The 20,380-nt window shown below is 38.6% G+C and overlaps 1 protein-coding gene across 1 annotated transcript; it reads left to right on the forward strand.

The window, feature by feature from the left end:
- Positions 1 to 9,616: 9,616 nt before the first annotated feature.
- On the forward strand, positions 9,617 to 15,381 carry MANSC4 (MANSC domain containing 4). Its single transcript, XM_075051204.1, has 3 exons — positions 9,617 to 9,845; positions 12,997 to 13,131; positions 14,119 to 15,381. The coding sequence occupies exons 1-3, from the start codon at positions 9,617 to 9,619 to the stop codon at positions 14,805 to 14,807; spliced, it is 1,053 nt and encodes a 350-aa protein (XP_074907305.1). The 3' UTR covers positions 14,808 to 15,381.
- The last annotated feature ends 4,999 nt before the right edge of the window (positions 15,382 to 20,380 follow it).

Raw genomic sequence — 20,380 nt, forward strand, 5'->3', positions numbered from 1 at the left:
AAGTTTGCCATCCTGTGTATTCCTGTATGATGATGCTTAATAGACTTTAAAAATATATTTTTTTATGTTTGTAAAGATATTTCCTTCACCTCGTGTACTGCAGACCATAGAAAATCTTTCCCTTTAGCAGTAATGTGACTCATCTCCAGTTACTGCAGATTGCTTAGTTTTCAGGCAACTCCCTATTTCCACTACTCAGAAGGGATCATTTCCCCCAACTATTAAAACTCTTCAGAGTGGTACTAGACTGTTTCTTTTCTCTCTCTTTTTTTTTTTTTTTTTTTAAGGAAGACAGAGTTGTTTGCTTTTTAGCATTTCCTCTGTGAAATGATCCTCTCTCACTGTTTTGATCTTCAGCTTCTTAACTCTAGCCCATACAGATGACATGAATGTCAATCTCAGAGTTACAGGTGTTCTCTTCTACTGACTTTTATAAAAGCATTTGTTGAGGTGAGGTAGATTTATGTGCATTTTTGTTTTCCACCTCACGTCAAAACATTGTCATCATCTTGCTTCTGAAAGGCCCATTTCCTATTCTGAAACCCTTTTATATAGGATTTCAACCAGTTCCAAAGAGTTCTCTTCAGCAGCCTCAGTCCCTAGCTAGGTCACTATCACCTCTTGTTTTCTCTTTCCTACTAATGAGTTCCACTGTTTGTTGGTTTTATGTTCCTCTTTCATACTCCCTCAAGATTAAACTAATTTTCAAATTCCACTTTCCTTCCTTCTGTTCTTGATGAACCACTGCATCATTTGGCTTTTCAAGTTTGTCACATGTAGCCGAAGCTTGAGTTTGAGCACTGGCTGTTTTTTTCTCTGCCTCAGGTTCAGCTTTGAAAGGATCATCACGTACAACAAGTGTCTTACCACTTTGGGAGGAGTCCAACCCACATTTCCTTCTTGTACTTTAATTCCCATAGGCAGACATTTCAAGAAACTGTAATCTTTCACACTCCAGAGGTAAACAGAGAGCTCGTGTTTGTCGTGGCCATTAAGCTCCCCTGTTGGAATACAGTATGACTGCCAACACGGTGGTATGATTGCCATCTTTAGACATCTGTTTTGGAGTCTTGCATGCTTGATGTATCTGTAAGTTAGCTCCTAATTGGGGAGTGATTTTTTGCATGTAGTCAGTTACAATAAGTTCTGTTCCCTCAGAGTGTTGACACAGCAGCCTGGATAGATGGAATATTTCTTCTGTTGCCTTATGTGCCTTCCTGCTGCCTATGTGCCTGCACCTGCCACTCTGCCAAGGATTTCAAGTCCATCTTCCTCACAGTCCGTGAGGTTTTTAATAGACTGGAGCAGTTCTGTCATGTACTAATAAGTATTTTCTTCCTGCCAGCAAACTTTCGAGAGCACCGACTTCTGTAGCTTTCATTAGGAGCTGTCACACGCACAAGGGGTCAGCAGTACTCTTTGTTGAATGGCCACTTTTGCAAAAGGCCTAAATCTGTTTCCTTAACCAATTGTTTTTACTAGGCTGATTGTCAGCTATCTGTGCTTTATCCAGGCTTAGGACTGGGCAATTGCGTTAAGTCAGAGCATGCTGACAGGGCAGTTCCCTTGTTTTTTTACTATGCTAATCGGTCAGTCTGTATGGTGTGCTTATATAGTACTTACACTGCAAATGCACCAAGGCGAGGACTACCTTTTTGTTCCGTGTTTGTAGAGGTAATTTCATCTGTCTCCCAGTGCACAGCTATACTGTTCTATGCTAAGATCAAGAACACATATTATTATACTGGAATCAAAGAAAAGGCCTTGCTGTTTTACCAGCAATCATCTTTGTTGATCTTAAGAGAGTAAGAAATGTATTTTCCAGAGTTAAAAATGGAACTCTAGTGCTAGAGCTACAAAGTCAAAATCTGTAGTTAAGAGCCATAAAAGACTTGCATGATCTTTGAAACAAATATGAAATGCCATCTATCACTATTTAAGAACACGCTGAAGCGTGAAACAAGACAAAAACAAGTTTGCATCGTGGTAGATATTAAACGAGTGTGTGATAAAAGAACATACCCTGAAGAACAAGATGTTTACACAGAGAGAAAGGCAAGGGTAACTATGCTCAGCTTTTCAATACCTGGCTTTTAGAGTTTGGCTTCTGGAGCAAAATCTTCAAGCTGTTTTAGATAGTTTAGGTCTCTCTTTACAGTGCCTGAGAGGCAAATTTATCTCAAGGAAAAGGATTCTCAAGTGCCAACAAATGGAGCGGGAAGGCACCAGAGAGCGTCAATAAGGGCTGTCTCTCACTCTAGAGTTGAGATGGCCATTTCTGCTTGGGATTCAGTCTAGACACTTTTTCCTGTGCTGGGTGCCTGAATTATTTTCTTGTAGTTAATGCCTGAATTATTTCCAAGGCTGAAGAGAGATCACTCTTTTCTTTTAGAAAGACTTGGAAATGGAAGAAGCTCGTTTATACAGCAGCCACATTGTAATAGACCATTCAACCATGATATGGAAAACCTAAGCTTCTGACCCTTTCTCTGCCTGGGCATACGTTTCTATAGCCCTCTGACTTTTCCAGCATAGCAAAAGCAAGGAAACACAGGGAGTCAGGAGCAGCTATTGCTACAAAGATGGGGAAAAGCAAAGCCAGAGATAACTAGACAGAAGTAGCTCTCTTTTCGTTTTGCGTGGAACTCGGCTCATGCTTCCTGACTGGCAAGGGATGTGTACAGGGCTGGTGCAAGCCTGCTCTGTGTGCTAAGCCTGAAGCCTGCTTACACTTTAGATTCACTTCAACTATTTAACGCTGCTTAGATTTACTTAGAAAACCACGGCCACTTGTTTTTCCTCCGTGAACCACTCAATGGCTTCGTGTGGTAGACTGGATGGGTCTCCAGACTGGTAAGGTCACAAGACACAGCAAAGTGGGGGTAACAGAAGTACCAGTGGCTAGGAATCAGATTGACAAATGCTTTTCTTGGCAGGAAACCTGGTTGACATATACGTGAAATATAGCCTGAATTTCTTTGTGGGTCTAACCCCAGATCACACAAAAAATCTGCAGCAGAGGAGGAAAAAAACCCTTAAGCACCAGTACAGTGCCTAAAGGAAGACTGCAGTGGTTTTGTGTTTGTTTTAGGCAAACCTTCTCTTGATTCAACACAGAGACACTGGATAATACATGAGAACCAGACAGTAACACCAACCTGATTGCTCTAAGGACCACACAGAGGGAAAAAAACAAAGGAAAAATTGAATACCTTTCAGCCTTATTAGTCTAAAATGTGAACTGGAACCGAATCAGGGGATATTTAAAATATACATGCTATCTAATATAAAATATAAAGTGCCACATTCTTCCCTCTGAGACGCCAGGGAATTGTACTGTACTGCCAGGGAACTGTGTATTGAGTAATAGTGGAATTACTCAAGAGAGGAATTAGTCTTTTGGAAAGGATTCACCAACTGCTGCCATTGTTTAGTATTTTCCTTGTCACAGGATACAGAGTAAGCCTCTGTGGAACATAGGAAATATCCTGCAGTATTTCAGCATTAAAAATATCAGTGTTCTAAAGGATCTTGGCATTTCTGAGAGGAACTGACTGGAGCATAATTTTATTTCAGCTGAAATCTCTATCATTTGTGAAGGATGAGCTGCTAAATAAAGGTAATTTCTTTTTTCAGATTTGCAGCCAAACAAAGCACTTCTTACCCAATGCCATTAGCAATGCTATTCCAAAAAAAAAAAAAGCGCTCCTATTTCTAATAGCATTTGTTTAGACTTTATTCTGTATTATTTTCCATTTAACTTCTCTGCTTTTGATGTACTATTTAATATTTATTCCTTGCAACAACTGTATGTTGTAACACTACTGAAAAAATACTTGTAGTGGTATTTTTCTGGAATACTTATTATTTATTATCCAGTACTTAACTTATCCCTGCTTTAGTCAAATTTAATGAGTGATTGATACTAACGTGTGTGCTACTGAGCTCTCTCTGGGCAGCAAAAAGGCTGTTCCAATAGTCTGCGTGCTAGCGGGCGTTCTCTGTGGATCATGAAAAAGTTTGGTCACCAGACAGCAGAATGGAGGCACGAGCGTGTAAATCGATACAATGGCATTCAATCTGTTCCATTTTTTATGCCAAAGACCCAGTAAGGAATTGCCTTGAAACTCTCTCAGGTGAAATAAGTGTTCCCCGACAAAACCTGAATCGGGGTCAGGCTGCTGGAGTGCTCTGTGGGTTGCTGAACCTCCTGCAAGGGATGTTTCTTTGCACAAACACATTGTGCATCCCCAGCCAGAATTTTCTTGTGTAGCTCTGTCTAGATGAGAGTAAACTGGGTGCTTTTAAAACAGCATGTATTTTTAAATCCTGGTGCAGACAGGCAGAGCTGAATTTTAGTACATAATAACTAGGTAAGATGAATGGTAATCCACATGGAAGACTTTCACTAAGTATCCAGCTGTATAAAATACATAACAATATTGAAACTCCATCCCCTTTGCCTAGTTTCAAGTCTGTCATAAATCAGCATTCATTCATTAGTGTTTGCTAAACATTGTGCCTTTTGTCATAAACCTTGGCTCAAGTTTATATGTATGCCAGTAGATTTATATTTGTATAAATCTAATCTGCCTAAGACTTCTGTTGCTCTTTGTTTGAACACACAGATTCCAGCCTTCGTGCAGAGGTTTTACCAGAATTAGACTGAAGCCAAGCTCTGAGAGAATCTCAGGGCCTGGCAGCCCCTTTGAAACAAAGATTTAAAAAATGGTTTGCATAAAGTCCCAGGAACAGAAACTGTAATATTTCACCTCTTTTTACCATGTTGCTGGGATGGGGCTGAAACCAGAATCTTGGACCCAACTGGCACAAACCTTGCAGAAGGTCAGATTCATTAAAAATTTGATATATTGCTTCAAACCAAAATCTGACCACTAATAGCTGTTTTTGACAAAACAGTTCTCTCAAAAAATGCTGTTTTGTTGGACTTAAGACATTTTACAAAAAAGTTTTGATTTCAAGGAAATTTTAAAGGAGAAGAAAAGTGAGCACAGTATTTCAATAACATCAGAAAGATTTGCTTTGATATTTTTTTCAAAGTACTTACATTTCATTATTTCATGATTCATTACATTAGCCTTTTGTAATTTTTATACTGTTACAGAGTAACAGTGACATATTCTGGCATTATCAAAATACTTAGCTTAGGTAAAATTTTGACCTTGAAACTACTGTAATAAAAGGAAAACACAGGTACATATCTAAGAAAACTGAGATAAAGACGATTTCAAGACAGGCCGGCAATTCAATTTATTCACATGGAGCGCAACAGAGGCACAGAGCTCCAGTGACTTCAGCAGAGATTATTAGGGCTGACATTGCAGGGGATTATGCTGCACATTTGATTAAATAAACATACTGATGTTCAAAGGAGGACATAGGCAGGTTCATACCTCACCTGGGAAACTGCAGGCTTTGGTCTTGGTTCTCAGCCGGTAGTTGTCATCTTTCAACTGCTCTGTCACAGACAACCTAAAACAGAGACGATTTAAGCTAACATGTTTGACTTTAACTGTAGCAGAGAAGTGCTTTGCACAGTTAGCACTGGTCTCTTCCCACGCCTGAGACAGGCTGGGTCTGTGCTAGCAGCAATCGTTTGCTGCGTGCTCCTGCATCATCACGGCAGCATCGAGGAGCGTTGCATTGCTGCATTGGAGCCCCAGGGGGTATCTCTCACTTCTCTCCTACAACCTACCTGGGAGAGGGAAGATGCAGACAGGAGGCCCAAGTGTCCTCTCTTGTCTAGTCTGCATTTACATGAGGCTTGTGTCCCTCTGATCATACTGGCTTCACCACCACTGATGGAGCAGAAGAAAGGAGAAACTATCAAAGACAGGCACTAGCCTTGGCTGGGACATAGCAACTAACGCCACTGTCTCCCGTAGCTGTTAATACAGCACAAATGCCTAAGCTTCAGCTGGAGCCAGGGCATCGACTGTCCTTCCCCATTAGGGCTGAGAGGGGACTTCAAGACATTCATTCAGCAGAGAAGGACGGGACAATAACGGTGTGGGCAACAGATGACCCATGAACAAAGCCAATGTGCAGTGTGGTTTTAGATGTTCTGATTTGACTACAGAATCAAAGCCTTGGCACTTTTAGTCCTTTTCGGGAATGCTTTCCTGTACTATATAGCTCCTCTTTCTGGTCTTTCCGTATTCTGAGTACTAGAACCATATATTCCATATAAGCTAAATATAATTCCAAATATCAATATATATCTGTTACTTTATAGGGAAAAAGTGTCTGCTTTTGTTTGTATTTGGCAAAAAAAGAGTTAATGCCTGATGATGAATCCTTTGTGCTAGGAAGCTCTTGGATTGTGCCATTACCACTGCCAGCCCAGGTGGAAAACTTCAGGTACTGTTTCTGTTTATAAGAAAAATCGTTAAAAAGATCATTCTCTTCCTTTGTGGCAGATACATTTATGTCTCTTTTACTGAAAGGACTGCAAAGACATCCATGTTCTCACAGAAAACAGGCAACTGCCTTTTTGTTTTCCAGGAAGAAATTTGAGAAGACCGATGAACAGAATTACTGAGTAACATGAAGTGCTGGTCTGATACTGGCCAGAGACTCCTTACTAACAGTGAAAGTCTCTTGATCCCTCCTTGCAGAGCACATGGAACAGTCGGTCACTGGTTTGCAGGTAAGAGTCGGGTATTTCCTTCTTGCAAAATGTTTGTGATTTAAAACCTCAGCATTAAATTTTATATATGCATTTCCCATAGAAAAGTCAAAGTGAAATTATGGGGAGGCTGGCAGAAGACTCTGAAATTTAATAGACAGAACTTTTCAGTTTTTAAAGGAAATTGCCTAAAGCAGCCATTTCCTTATTTATTTCAATCTTTTTATATTTCATTAAATAAAAAAGTTTCCCTGCAGCTATTCCAGGTCTTATAATTTATTCAGAAACAGAGAAGGGAGAAAGAATGACAAGTAACGAAAAGGAAAAAAACGCTGCTTGTTTGAAGCACGCAGCAGAACAGAATAAAAACATGAAGGTACTCAGAGTAGCAACGTGTCTATTGGCAAAATATACATTGAATATACATTAAATATACATTGAAAACACATAGATCTGTACACAACAGGGCTGGTTACCCAAGCCTATTTTTGCAAATACATAATTAAATATTAGGCACAGTGAGTACTGTCACTTACTGTGTTTGGAGACTGCCTCAATGGAAGTAACAGGTACTTGAGATTTTGTTACTTTATTCAAAACATGATGCCAGAGGAAGATTTACTGAATGGTCTGAAAGATGTTTAGATGCTCAGTCACGTTCACATCCAGTCTCGCACTTTATCTTAATGTCTGGACAGAGCTCCACTGAAATCAAAGAAATCATATGGCATTTCAGGTCCATCTAACTGAAATAGGTCACAGGGCTAGTCCTTTATTATTACTTTTTTTTCCTGAAAGGAAGAAGTAAACATACATGTTATCTACACACATACCTTGCAAGGCATCAAACATACAAAACCAGAGGAACTGAGACAGTTTCTTTATCTACAGACATAATCTTTATGTAACTACAAATACATATACAATCAAAGCTACCTATTACATCTAATTTTTTGCTCATGCAAATAGTTCTGTTTATTTAAATGGACTAAAGACACATTCAGCTTTACCCAGTATAAATACTTGGTTTGTATCAGTTTCATCTCCTTGTTAAATGCTTCCCCGAGTTATTCAGAATATTCTAGATTTCTCTTCTTGGAGATGTGGGAAGAGTAGGAGTGAGGAAAGTAATCAGGAATCAACATTTTTGCATGCAAGTCTTACAGAAAGCTGAATTTGGAAATTTGGAAATCTGAAACAAAAATTTTAGAAAAATACACTGTCAATAGTACTTGTGGCAATAGTAGATAAATGCCTAAAAAACATCCCAGTCCACTGAATGCAAACTAACAGGTGTACAGAAACATATTTAAGGTTTTAAGAAGTGATTTTCACAGACATTAAAATAAAAATAAAGCACATCAAACCACCAAAACTAAATAAAACAACACAAGTACCAAGAGCTGGTTTTCAGGACAGAGGCTTAAAGAATTACCCACTTACGCTCTTCCTTACAATTTAATTCACGTAACCCCCCCAACAGACATGCAGTCTGCATAAAATAGACATTTATTTGGAATCCTCCTTATTATAGACAGTAGTTCCACTGAATAAATAAATGCCTTGGTCTTGCTATTGGATCAACAGGACTTAACCTACTCTAAGATCTACTACTTTCTAAGGAGCTCTGTGTGGAACAAAATTGTATACATGTTGGCTCATTTCCAAACTTGGGGGCCTTGTTTTGCAAAATAAACACCGGCTACAATGACTAAAGAATTCAAATGAGTTTGAGGCTTTCCCCCCCCAACCCTCGCGACATGTAACCGATCTGTACTTTATATAGAACTGGGGAAATTCCTTGATTCTAATCTTGAAGGAAAAAAATGCAGTCTAAAATATTTTTATATATTCAACACACAATTTTTATAGCAGACAACCATATTTCTACCTAGCTCTCTCAACATCACTATGTAGTCCATTGAGTTTAAATCAACTCATGTATTGTAATATTTTAAAGCCTTTCTGTATGAAAGGCATACAGAAGTGGGAATCTTGCATACAGAAGTGGGAATCGGGGATGAAACTGGGTCCTTTTAAGAAACAAAACACTTGGGAGTTCCAGGTTTCAGACCAGGTGCTTGAAAACTTGCCTCCCTATATGCCAACTCTGTTTTCTTTCTTTAAGTCTCACAGGCCTTTTCCAATGCTTAAACATAAGCAGAAAAACCCATACAGACTGGTCAATATTCTTAAACTTATTAGGGGCAGGACTCTGATTACCTGTCTGGTCCAGAGATGAATGCAGGTTACAGCCTTCTCCAGTCATATTAATCTATTTCTAGATCTTTGCAAATAAAATTGTATTATTCCTGCAACCAAAACAGAGTAGGGAAGGGGAACAAATTTCCACCTCTGGCTAGCAGACAGAATTAGATAATTCAGTTTGTTAGTAAAGAAGGAAACTATATTTGCAGCCGCCAGATAATTAAAAAAGTGTTAAGAAACTAAACTGAGCTGTTTCTACTGTGTTGAGTGTAATAGCGTGCCTGAACAAAGTGGCAGACCTACCCGCTCTCAAGTGACTGTACTGCATACTTTCAGAGCTGAGGTGAAACAATATGCTGAGTTTACCATTATTCACCACAGGTCAAGGCTGTCTGCCTAGTTTGGTCTTAGAAGGACAAGAGACACAAACTGGGGACCAAAGAAACAAGTTCTCTGAATGACTAAAACCTACCTGTGCCTTTTGTCCTTCAAAAACTGTCTTCAAATGATCAAGTTAGGGAACAGCAGCAATAACTATTATAATTGTATGTAGCTCCTAAACCAGCTGCTTCCTTCCAGCAGCTGCCCAACGAGCATCATGGGAATTGTTTGGAAAAAATATCCCCTGGCCCATGTCCCTGGCAGAATTGGCAGTATCCTCACCACTCAAGAGATTGTCTCTTAAAATGCTGGTCCAAACTTTAATGCATCCATCCATGGAGGAGAAAGCGTGCTGATTAAGCCCATTACATCGAAGAAATGGTTCTGCTGGTGGCAGTAGCCGAAGTGCTGTTGGTTCTGCGTTTGGCTGTGGAGTCGGACTCTCTCTGCTCACCCACTACCTTTTACAAGAACTGCTGGATCCGACGCTTCCCAGGTCTTCTGATTGACCTGCGGGAATCACAGAAGAGGGGAGCCCAGGTGCTGAAGATTTATGCAGAAGTCTCACCCCAACAGTGCAGCAGAACCTGCTGCCTTCTGAGGAATGGTAAGTGTTTATTACCAAGATCGTGGCATACATTAAATTTTATATCACAACATTTGAGGAAAAATATTTTGGGTAATTTTTATCTAAACATTCCTTTACTTGAAGAAGAAATAATGCAAAAAAAAAAAAAAAAAACCAAAACCAAGGATGCATGTATTTTTTTGAGGCAGGAAAGCAGAGGCACATTGTAACTGTTCCCCCACCATCAGTCCCATAGAAAGAAATCTGATAATCTGAATTTTTTAGAAGACTACACTAGAAACACATGAAAATCTGAAAGTCTGCTTTGAAATTTTAGATTTCTGTTACAAAGCTTGAGGGCAATGCCAACATTAAAACAATAACTCTTCAGGATCCATCACCATCTACTCCTGTAGAGAAAAAACAGTGACACTGATTCCAACAGGACTCTTCTTCATGGAGTATGGTACTAGACTAGGACATGGTGAGGGGAAAGGGGAGGGAACACATAATTTGTCCTTCTCTGAAACACAAGAATATTCAGTTTCTTGGAGAGAGCACTGTCTTGTTCTGTGTTTACGCCATGTTTCTGGTGCAACCCAGGTATAACGTTAATATGAACAATAAAATTAGGGCAATAAGTAATAGCAGTTATTCAGCTGGCAAGCCCTTTTCCCTAGCCTTGTAAACTCAGACTCAGAATAAAAATAAGAAAAATCATTGCTTTTCTTAAGCCCAAGACCATACTTTCTCTATATCACACTGCATTGGTACACTGTAGGAGTATATTTTAGGAGTGTGCATGAAATGTGTGTCTGTGGTGCCTAAATTTGACCACAAAACTCAAAAGACTTGAAAGGTTTTTGGATATGGAGGATGAAAGTGAGGTACCAGTTACTAAAAGCAGTCAATATAAATTTTGATGACATTTTGAATTATGAGCAAAAATATGACCTTGACAACTTGACATTCACATAACTGATGTAACTGCCAGCTGCATTCCTGGGGAGAGTCAACTTATGTCTTAAATTCTATGAGGAAAGAACAATTTTGACAAAATCCAGAACATTGTATACCTGGGTCTGAAGGCAAGGGTACATACTGCTACATGTGATGCAAGTGAAGAACAGTTTTCTGTTGGAAGAAAAATCGTCAATGTGAAGAAATATCTGAAAATTGTGATATTTCAAACAATGACTTCAATAATACCACATTGTTAGTGTTTGCAGACTCTTTAAGAACCCTTGAACAAAAGATATCACAGAAAAGCAAGTACTACATAGATATTTCACAGAAATATTTGAAGGGCTTTGTCTTTTAGACTGTTAACTTATGCTAAAAATGATGCAAAATGTTTACTGATGCCTAGAAATATTTCTATACTCAGAATTATTTTCTTAAAAACAGTCACTGGATTTTAAATTCCTTTATCTGTAGAAGCCAATGTTTTTTATATCTCACCTGTTGAAATGCCTGTATTTCTCAGGAAATATATCAAAATAGTTATGTACTGGCTAAATATCTTCTCTAGCACTACAAAATGTTTCTAATCTTTTAAAGAACAATGTAAACCAATTGGTATATAATAAAGCCAGAGCTTTCTATAATCCCTATAAGATTATCATTCTGTCTTCCACAAGTTATGTTCTACTATTGTTTTGATAATCACATAACCTTCTTTGTACTGGTCTCACTTTCATAAATATCTACTCTAAGCTCAAGTTCCTATGACATAGAACTGGAAACTGATGAAGCCTAACTAGAGGTAGATATAGTACATGAAAATTACATCAGTGAAAGAAAAATTGCTGATTATTATCTTTGATTAATTGTATACATTTTTTGAAAATACTTCGCTTTTAGGGCAGGTAAGTGCATTATGACAGAAAAAAAACATTTTCAAGGTGTGTGTTTACTGTGTTAAATCTATGATGCAGTATTGAGGCTACTAGATGAAAAAATACAAATAATACAGAAAAGATAGTAAGCTCAGGTTTAGAATATTTTCTTTCTTTTCTCATTTGTACATAGGTTAGGGATTTTTTTTTTTTTAAGGTACACATAAAATGGAAAAAGTTGCATGACTTTTTCTGTTATACATTGCAGAAGCATTACAAATTATTTTCATTACTTACACATGTGAGAAAAATGTTCAGAATAAATACCTAAATAAATAGAACACATTTATAAAGCCCTGTCCTGCCAATACATTTTTAATTGCAGGTAGCCGTATTAGTTCAGGTATGGAGGCTACATTCAAGGCAGGTAAAATGAAATAAATAAAAACCCCAAAACTTTGTACAACTAAACCAAAAACTAACATTGATCCTGTTCCAAGCACATTGATGTAATAAAATAAAATTAACTTTTGACTTGATATTTTGACTTAAGATTTTGATGTACTATAAGACTCTGAAAGAAGAATCTTTCCTGCTTTTTATATAGTGTGACTCTAATAAGTATTTTAGCATACATTTTCAATCTAAATCTTAAAACATTAGGATTTGCACATCATATACTTTTGAAAATGGGGTTTCAGCGACAAGTTGTTCAGGCATTTTTTCATTATTACTTTAGCCCTGATTTCTGATGTGGGAAGATAAAACTGAACCTCCAAACGTAGATGAAGAATTGTCTAAACTGCTCTATTCACAGAAATACAATAGTCCAAAGGCAAACAGAGAAAACGAATGGGAACTGGCAGCAGGGCAGGATGTCACTTGCTTATTGGAGTTCAGGATGTTTTTTAATAGTCTGGGTGAAATGAGTGGTTGCAGTCCAGTTTCAAGCAGACAGGTATATTACACAAAAGGAAACACTTTAAAGGTGCCTTCCTTGATAGCTTTACTTTTAGAAATGGTCCACTCACTGCATTAGAGACATGAAGGCAGGCAACTGGTAGGGGGACTACAAGATAAAGCATATGATTTTATTTAATCAGATACATTTAGAATTTAGATGGCTATTCAGTTCCTTTTCTCCAGATGTAAAATAAGAACATAATTATAAGTAGTTCTGCTTTTCTGACTGGATACTTAATTAGTTTACATGATAATCAGAGAACCACAGATTTAAAGTACTATGGAGCTGCCCAGTATTAATGATCTTCTGATGTTAAATAATATAACAACACGCAAAATGCAATGGTCATTATGCTGATAAGCTCAACTTTATTCTTTTTGTCTTGCAGTTTCCTGCAATCTAGCAGTGTTCTACCATGGAGCCATTCATGAGAATATGAATTGCCTGCACGTGTCTTGCCCAGCATTGGAAAGCTGCATATTAAAGGCTAGAATCAATGTCATTTTGTACAACATCACAACAGGTAATTAAACATTTCACTTATAAAGGCTGAAAACATAGCAACTATAGGAAACATTAAAAATATACTAGGTCAGTTGCTGTGCTGGAAGATCTTCTGAAGTAACATGCAATGCTAAAAAAGCATAAGACTTCTTTCCTTATTCATTAATGTACCTACTTCTGAGAATACTTCCCCCCTTTCTTCCATTCAATACCTGAGAAAGGACCTTGAAGATACATCCTGCTCTCAAGAGTCATGCTCCGAGTACCTAATCGATACTATGCTTGGGGAAAACACCATACCAGATCTGACAGACTGAGAGGCGAAGCTGCCACTGCTCCATGTCCCCAGATCCAACCAGTAGCAAGGCTGAAAGTGTATTCCCATTAGGTACATGCACAAAGAGCACACATACCTACCACAAGTATGCATATATACACAGCCAGCCACACAGGTAACCCAGACAAATGCATAAAGCAGACACACGAACACAGGTAGCACCAAGAGCCTCATCCTGCTTTTTCTGGCTGTACACAACAGAGATCTGCTAGTGAAAATATATATACACACCTCTGTACAATGTGAATCCCCCCAGCTGGGCTCAGATACTCAGTCTGCCCAGCCTGGACCCCAGTCTCCCCAGTTGCTGTCACCCAGATGTCCGAGCCCCTGAGGGTGCAGCCCCCCTCCAGTTGCTGGTGCAGACTGTCACACACACAGCCCCCGTTTGTCAGGACTCCCCTACTCCCCAGTAGCCTAGATCCCTCCCTTTCCTCACCTTTGGTTCCTTCCCTAAGCATCCCATAGTAAGTCCTGTGCAATCCCTAAATGCACTTCCCTTGCATCCCATGAAGTGTCCCATAACCCTAGGCAGTGACACCCCCAGTCCAAAAGGTGTTGATGGGTATTATTTGGGCTCCCTGACCTGCCGTTGTCTCCATGTGCTCCTTTCGTGGGTGTGCAGATGAGCTTTTATCGCATAAACTAACATTGTTTATGATTTAATAGGGATTGATCCAGATCTTCTTATTTTTGAAAAACTGACATCCAAAGAGCCAAATACTCACTCCACACCGAGTAAATATGAAAGTCAAAACAGCACAAAGTCCACCGAGTGGGAAAGATGCCAGCATCATAATGCCACGTCGAGCTCTCTTCTGCTCCAAGCTCCCTCTTCTACCACCAGCCACAGCTTAACAGCAAACACTTACACCTCCAGCACAAGCCTGACAGTCCAAAAACCTGAGGTTACTACTTATTCCAGGGCAGAAACTTTTCCACCAGATGATCATTTTGCTAAGAGGACATGCACAACTTCAGTAAGCACTATGTCAACCACCAGCTCAGACAAGAAGGCTGCACACTCAACTTTGATATCAAAGTCTGCCGAGGTATTATCCCACATGCCCACTCCTCCTCGTCTGAACAGCAGTAAGCAACACTTAAATGAAACCAAAGGCTACAGTGGTAGGAATTATACTTCGGATAATGAGGCACCTGCCTGGGAAGCTGCAGCTTTGGGTGTCTGGTTGATTCCTGTTGTTTTTTGCTCTTCTCTCATCTTCCTTTGCTGTTGTACTGTTGCTTTCACAGCAGGGCGTTGCAGCAATAGGAGAGGTCAGTATAAGCCGATAAGGAGAAGAAGAGCAATGTCGAGACAATTCATAAAATATACTGCTGTCAAAGGTGATCTGTAAAATACTGTCACCATCCTTGTTTTGGAACAAACAGCTTTTTCCAAATTAATCATATATGCCAACTTATTTCTTTTACAAAACCAAAGATAATTTTTTCACTGATGGTTTCAGAATCTTTCAGTTGTAATTTAATTCTTGACAGATGAAACACAATTCCCCTGTCTCTTTAGGTAAGAAGTACACACTCATAGCTCCCACTGCATGCTCAGAGGTGTTCGAGCACATTTTGGTTCAAAATCCGACCCAGACTAATGCCTAACAAACAGTATACACTTTCCCTAACTTAAGAGAGCAGATTCACTGCAGCTGTACGTACCCTCTCCCCTGACTTTGAACTAACCTGAGAAAATTAAGTGTAATCAGTAAAACTGACCAAAGTTTTATAGTATCATAAAACCATTTAACCCTAATCATCCTTTAGTTGCCTCAGATCTCATTGTTTCTATAAAAACTATCATTTTTTTTCTCCAAGTTCTAGATTTACCTTTTTTCCTCATTTATCCCTAATACTGAGACAAAACAATTTTAGCCAGCACTCTTTACTCCTTCAAAGAAAAACGCCAAAAAGAACCCAAATCCCCAAAACTACTGAATTCCATAAACTCATACCCAAACAATTGATCATTCAATCTTTATGCTTTACTTTTACCCCACTTCTCACTTCTGGTAACAAGAAGCACCCTCAGACTTCAACTGCTTTTGTAACATTACTTGCTCTGCAGTGCATTGACAAATCCATTCTGTTATTGGCTAAGGAAAACACAAATGTAGCTAACATTTGCTCATGCCTTGCAATTAGCATCAGTCTGTGTTGTCCACCTTGACTTGCTTTTCCTTGCCTACTTGTATTTATCATTTACATCATTAGCTTTTTAAAATAGGGACAGTCATTTAATGTATGTTGCACAGGAATACACAAAATGTTTTGAAATCTCTGTAAATTACCTTTATAATAAAACCCCCTTTTTTGTTTCCTCATCCTGTACGCTCTATTCGTAAAATTGCTCCTCCTGAATATAAGTCAAGCAACTAGATCAACAAGTAGCAAGGTATTTCCTTGCCTTACCTTACTTAGGAAGTTTGCTTAGCAAAGCAAACATTTTCAACAGTAACCAGGATTGTTCTTCCTCTTTTAAAGTTGTCGACATCTCAGAGTTTCTCACTTTCTTCACTTGCTGTAAGAAGTTTCTATTTCCCAGACAAGTGTAAATGTTATAAAAGGAAACAATAAAAAATAGAACTGATTTTCACGTCTATGTGGCAGTAAATTATTTTAAAACTAGTAAGATTCATGCAATATTCAAAGACTGCAGTGATGAGGTTGTAAGGCCACATGAATACCTCATTACAGTTGAGCAGGTTGCTTTCAGAGGAAAAGACCTAAAATTATATTTCAGCCCACACTGATCAGCACTGTAGCTTAGAAAACTGAAGTTAAAAATCCCCTCGTTTATATTATTTGATTGAACTTGTATGCTAATTTATATGTAATAGAAGAGGGACTGACACAGGATGAGAACAATTTAAAGGAGTGAGGTTATTTAATCAGTTGAAATAACACAAAAATTCCTTCTATTTTAGCTAGAAAAATCAGGTATGAATTGTTTTTAAAGGCAGTTCTATGCTTATATGTAAAGTGATACAAACTCTGGAGATGTGCCCACTGCGTGATGCACTTGTAAATTTGAACAAGCTAACTTTTATCATCAAATTGTACTTTCTTAATTCATCATGGGGCTCAATCTAGCACATAGTTTAACTATCACTAAAAATTTCAACTAAGAGTGATGAGACCCCAAGGGCTCTTCTGAGTTAGAGGAAGCTGACAGTTGTTCTTTTCCAGGTTTTTAACATTGAAAGGAAAAGAACTAGGAGAAAGGAACCAACATACTTTATATTGTATCAAAGGATGAATACAGCGACATTGTAAATAAAGAACGTATGTCTCATCATCTTAGGGTAATCTTCATGGATCTGACCCTGAAATGGAAAAGTCTCAGGTCTGACTCATTTCATTAGGAAACAAAGGCACACGTATATCAGAGGAGAAACTCAGTTCCTCATCCTGTAGATTACTGCAATGTGCTTTATATCCTTTCTCCACAACTTACACTGGAAATGGTGATGTGCACCAAGACTGTCAGTACGCTCTTTTTCAGACTAGAAGCTGCAGACCATGTGGTTCAGGATTCTCTTTGTACAGTGCTCTACCAACCATTCTCTGTCAAATTCTGAAGGAAATGTTCATGGCTCAGTGAACCACCTTTCTGTTAAAGACACAAGCATTTATAAATTCTTAACCAGAAAATGAGATTTTTCAAAGTTCATGTTTTGATGTCTACACAGATAACGGTCAGATGCTTCATACATCATGACAACTTGATCAAATACATTAAATAAACAAACTGATTAACCACATGCTCCAAGTCAACTTGCACTAATTTCATTGTCCTCAAGTCTTCAGTATCCATTCTTATCCTGACTCTTCTTCCTATTCAGGCTGGGCTGCTACCTAAATGCCCCACAAAACATCTGCTGACAGTCTGCAGTGCTGCCAACTCAATAGTGCTTGGCCTCTTCCAGCTTGTTTAACTCTTCCTTTGCTGTAAATGATCCTCTACAGCAGCTTGATTCAAGAAGAAGAAAAGCTAGTCATAGGGGATAGGTACTACTATTAGATTTATTTTTTTTAAATGGGAAATCAACTCCTGAAAAAGTGAAAACTTGCTATTCTTACACCAGGGATGTTGTATACCTACAAATGCAAAGACTAGCAAAGAAATCCTTTCACTAGACAGGATACACTCCAACACGCCAGAAACACAAATCTCTGCAAGGTGGCATTAGTTTTACTAGAAAAAGGTCATAGGTAATATACTACTTGCTTTCAAACAGGTGTTTTTTTCACCTCCTTTTACTCTCAGAAAAATAACTTCTATCTGACCATTGATCAGTTGTGTGATCTGCAGCAAGTCACAGTCATCCCTGGTGTCCATGGTTTCTTCATCTCCAGATTAGTGACTGTACAATGCAGTTAATAGCACCTTGATGCTCCTTTGATACTTACCCTCAATATTATGTTCTGTAGAATCATATAATGGAGCTAGGACCTCAATACTCACCAGAAACAGAAAATGAGACAAAAGTGAAAATTTCTGTGTGTCCCACACACACATGCTTCTGGGGCAGGATGGAATGACTAAAACATACAAGATTATGTTCTGAAAAGTCTTCTAGGTTTGTTGGCATATAGAGAAAAAAATAGGCAGGAAAAGGGTTATCTAAAGCACAGCAGCAGGATTATTTTATTACAGACTAGGAGAGCCACAAGACAATAAATACATACATTTTAAGTATGAGGGAAAACAAGAAATGGGTAGAAAGATAGTTTTTCCAGACAACACATCCCTTTTTAGGCACTGTCCCTTTATCCCTTACTTGTGCTTGTAGCAATGTTATGCATGAAAATAGGGCAAAAAGTGTCAACTCCAGCCAGGACTACAAATTAGTTCCCTGAAGACCATGAGATTATCTGTAGGGGTTTACCAACTCTTCACACACAGCCAGTCACAGTCAGGGCTTCGGGCTTGCTGAAGTTACAAGTAGTTGTAAAATCTACTCTCCTTGCCAAAGACTAAATTATGTCTCTGTACAGGCCTTCTTGTCTAATCTAAGCAAGAGATCATGCTTAGTGTCCAACAGCCCTTTTTTAAAGGGCAAAAGTGCGATAGAACATAGACAAACAACCTCAAGAAACTAGCAACACTTTGAACATCTCACTTCACAACTCCTAGCACACTGTTTACTAAAGACATCTTATGCCAGTGATTACAGTAGTTTCTAGATGCAAAAAATTAGCCCAAATGCTGACAAAGCCAGTTCTTTTCCAGTTTGAGCAAGCGCTAGATCTCAACCTTTCTTTGGAATGTTTATATGGGAGATAAAAGAAAGGTTAGTTTCCTCAACAGCACCAGCAAAACTATGCATCGCAGCTATTCCAGATGGCCAAGAATTTAATTCATGTGAGGTTTTTTCCCATTGGAGATGATGGCTTATTTTTCCTTGCTGTAAGGAACTTACTTTTCCAGTTTGCGGGGGCAAGTGTTTGGATTTGAAATGAGACATCTGCTACTTGGAGGTTAGAACAGTGACCGCAAAGCAGCACATACAGTAGTAGTCTTCCTGCTCAAGTTTCAATTTGTGATGGACAGGGTTGCCTGAGGTCAGGGCTGTCATGAACCAGCTCAATGTTCTTCTTGGCCAGTAAATACCAGTAAAAGAATTACCTATGGAAACAGCCAACGCCTCTAGATATTATGTGTGGTTTTTTGCTCCTCCTTCCTTTCAAATTTATGCACTGGGAGGCCTAGCCTGCTTCTTGATTTAAGTATTATCTACCTACATTTCTAAGTAACATGAGCACTTTCATGTAACAAGAAAGTACATACACACAGGTATCTATAGAGGGATACACACCTTAGAGGCATGCATTTACATTATGATGCGCATGATATATTAATAAGTGACCATTGCTACAGATACACTTATTACTCTGCCATACAGTTGCTTAACCTGTAAGTCTATTATTCTTTAACTCTTCACTGTTTTTAAACTTCAGTGCAGGTTTCCAATGACATGGTCTGCAAGAGTATTATACAGGAAAATAGATATGCGTAGCTCAGTTCATAAAAACATGTGCTATATTACACATCATCAAGGTTGGGAAGACTCCCACTGGAGTTAACATCCCACTGTTCTAGGTATTCTACATAATCACAGAGAAATATTCCCACCCTCAAACACAAACAGTTTAGAGCGGGAAACAGAAAAACAGAAAGAGAAACATCCAAGATGACAAAAAGCTCAAAATACAACCCGGGCTACCTTTGATCCAGTCCACTGCATTACACAAGTTCTGTACTGTAACATATAAACCATTACTAAAAATCACAAGTGTAACTCTTAATTTTATATTGCATTTGATTCTAGCAGCTTGATTTGGCACTTACAGTATTGGAAAGGTTTTTAATTTTGCTCACACGTTTCTTAGCAAGGAGAGGACATGAAGATGACATCAAAAACCAAGGTTGGAGGTCAATGTTGCAGATTTCTAAGGCCAGCTGGCCAAGTGTTCTATAGCCATAGGGTCATTAATCCAGATAGTACTGGAAAATTGATATCTTTGACAATTAATTCCTGATGGTAAGTGTTGGATGTGGTTAAGGAACACAATGAATTAGTCCCACCATTGTTCTTTGCCAGTAGGTATAACCTAGTGTTGGTAGAGACATCTGAGTGTCCTGGCACTCAGGAGACAGCAACCTTTGATCCTGCTTGTATTTCTTGAAACATTTATAGAATGTATATAAGCTAGGCTTGAACATTTCAGAGGGAACGCTAGAAGCCTGTGCATTTTAGGTTTTCCATTAATTAGCTGTGAAGCTAATGAAACGCTAACACAATCAAATGAAAAAAATCAATTTTCCTTGCTGTGCTGTTCTTTCTACCAGCCATTATTATTAGTTAAGTCAAATTGCTATTTTAACTACAACTTTCATAGAGTTCTGCTTAGG

This window comes from Buteo buteo, chromosome 19 (genome assembly GCF_964188355.1).
Source record: "Buteo buteo chromosome 19, bButBut1.hap1.1, whole genome shotgun sequence".
Taxonomy (NCBI): domain Eukaryota; kingdom Metazoa; phylum Chordata; class Aves; order Accipitriformes; family Accipitridae; genus Buteo; species Buteo buteo.

Bases quoted from the DNA above. Each gene is read 5' to 3' on its own strand.
- MANSC4 (XM_075051204.1), top strand. From the start codon at position 9,617: ATGGTTCTGCTGGTGGCAGTAGCCGAAGTGCTGTTGGTTCTGCGTTTG. The intron at 9,846-12,996 runs GTAAGTGTTTAT...TTTGTCTTGCAG, and splicing joins CTGCTGCCTTCTGAGGAATG to TTTCCTGCAATCTAGCAGTG. The intron at 13,132-14,118 runs GTAATTAAACAT...ATGATTTAATAG, and splicing joins TTTGTACAACATCACAACAG to GGATTGATCCAGATCTTCTT.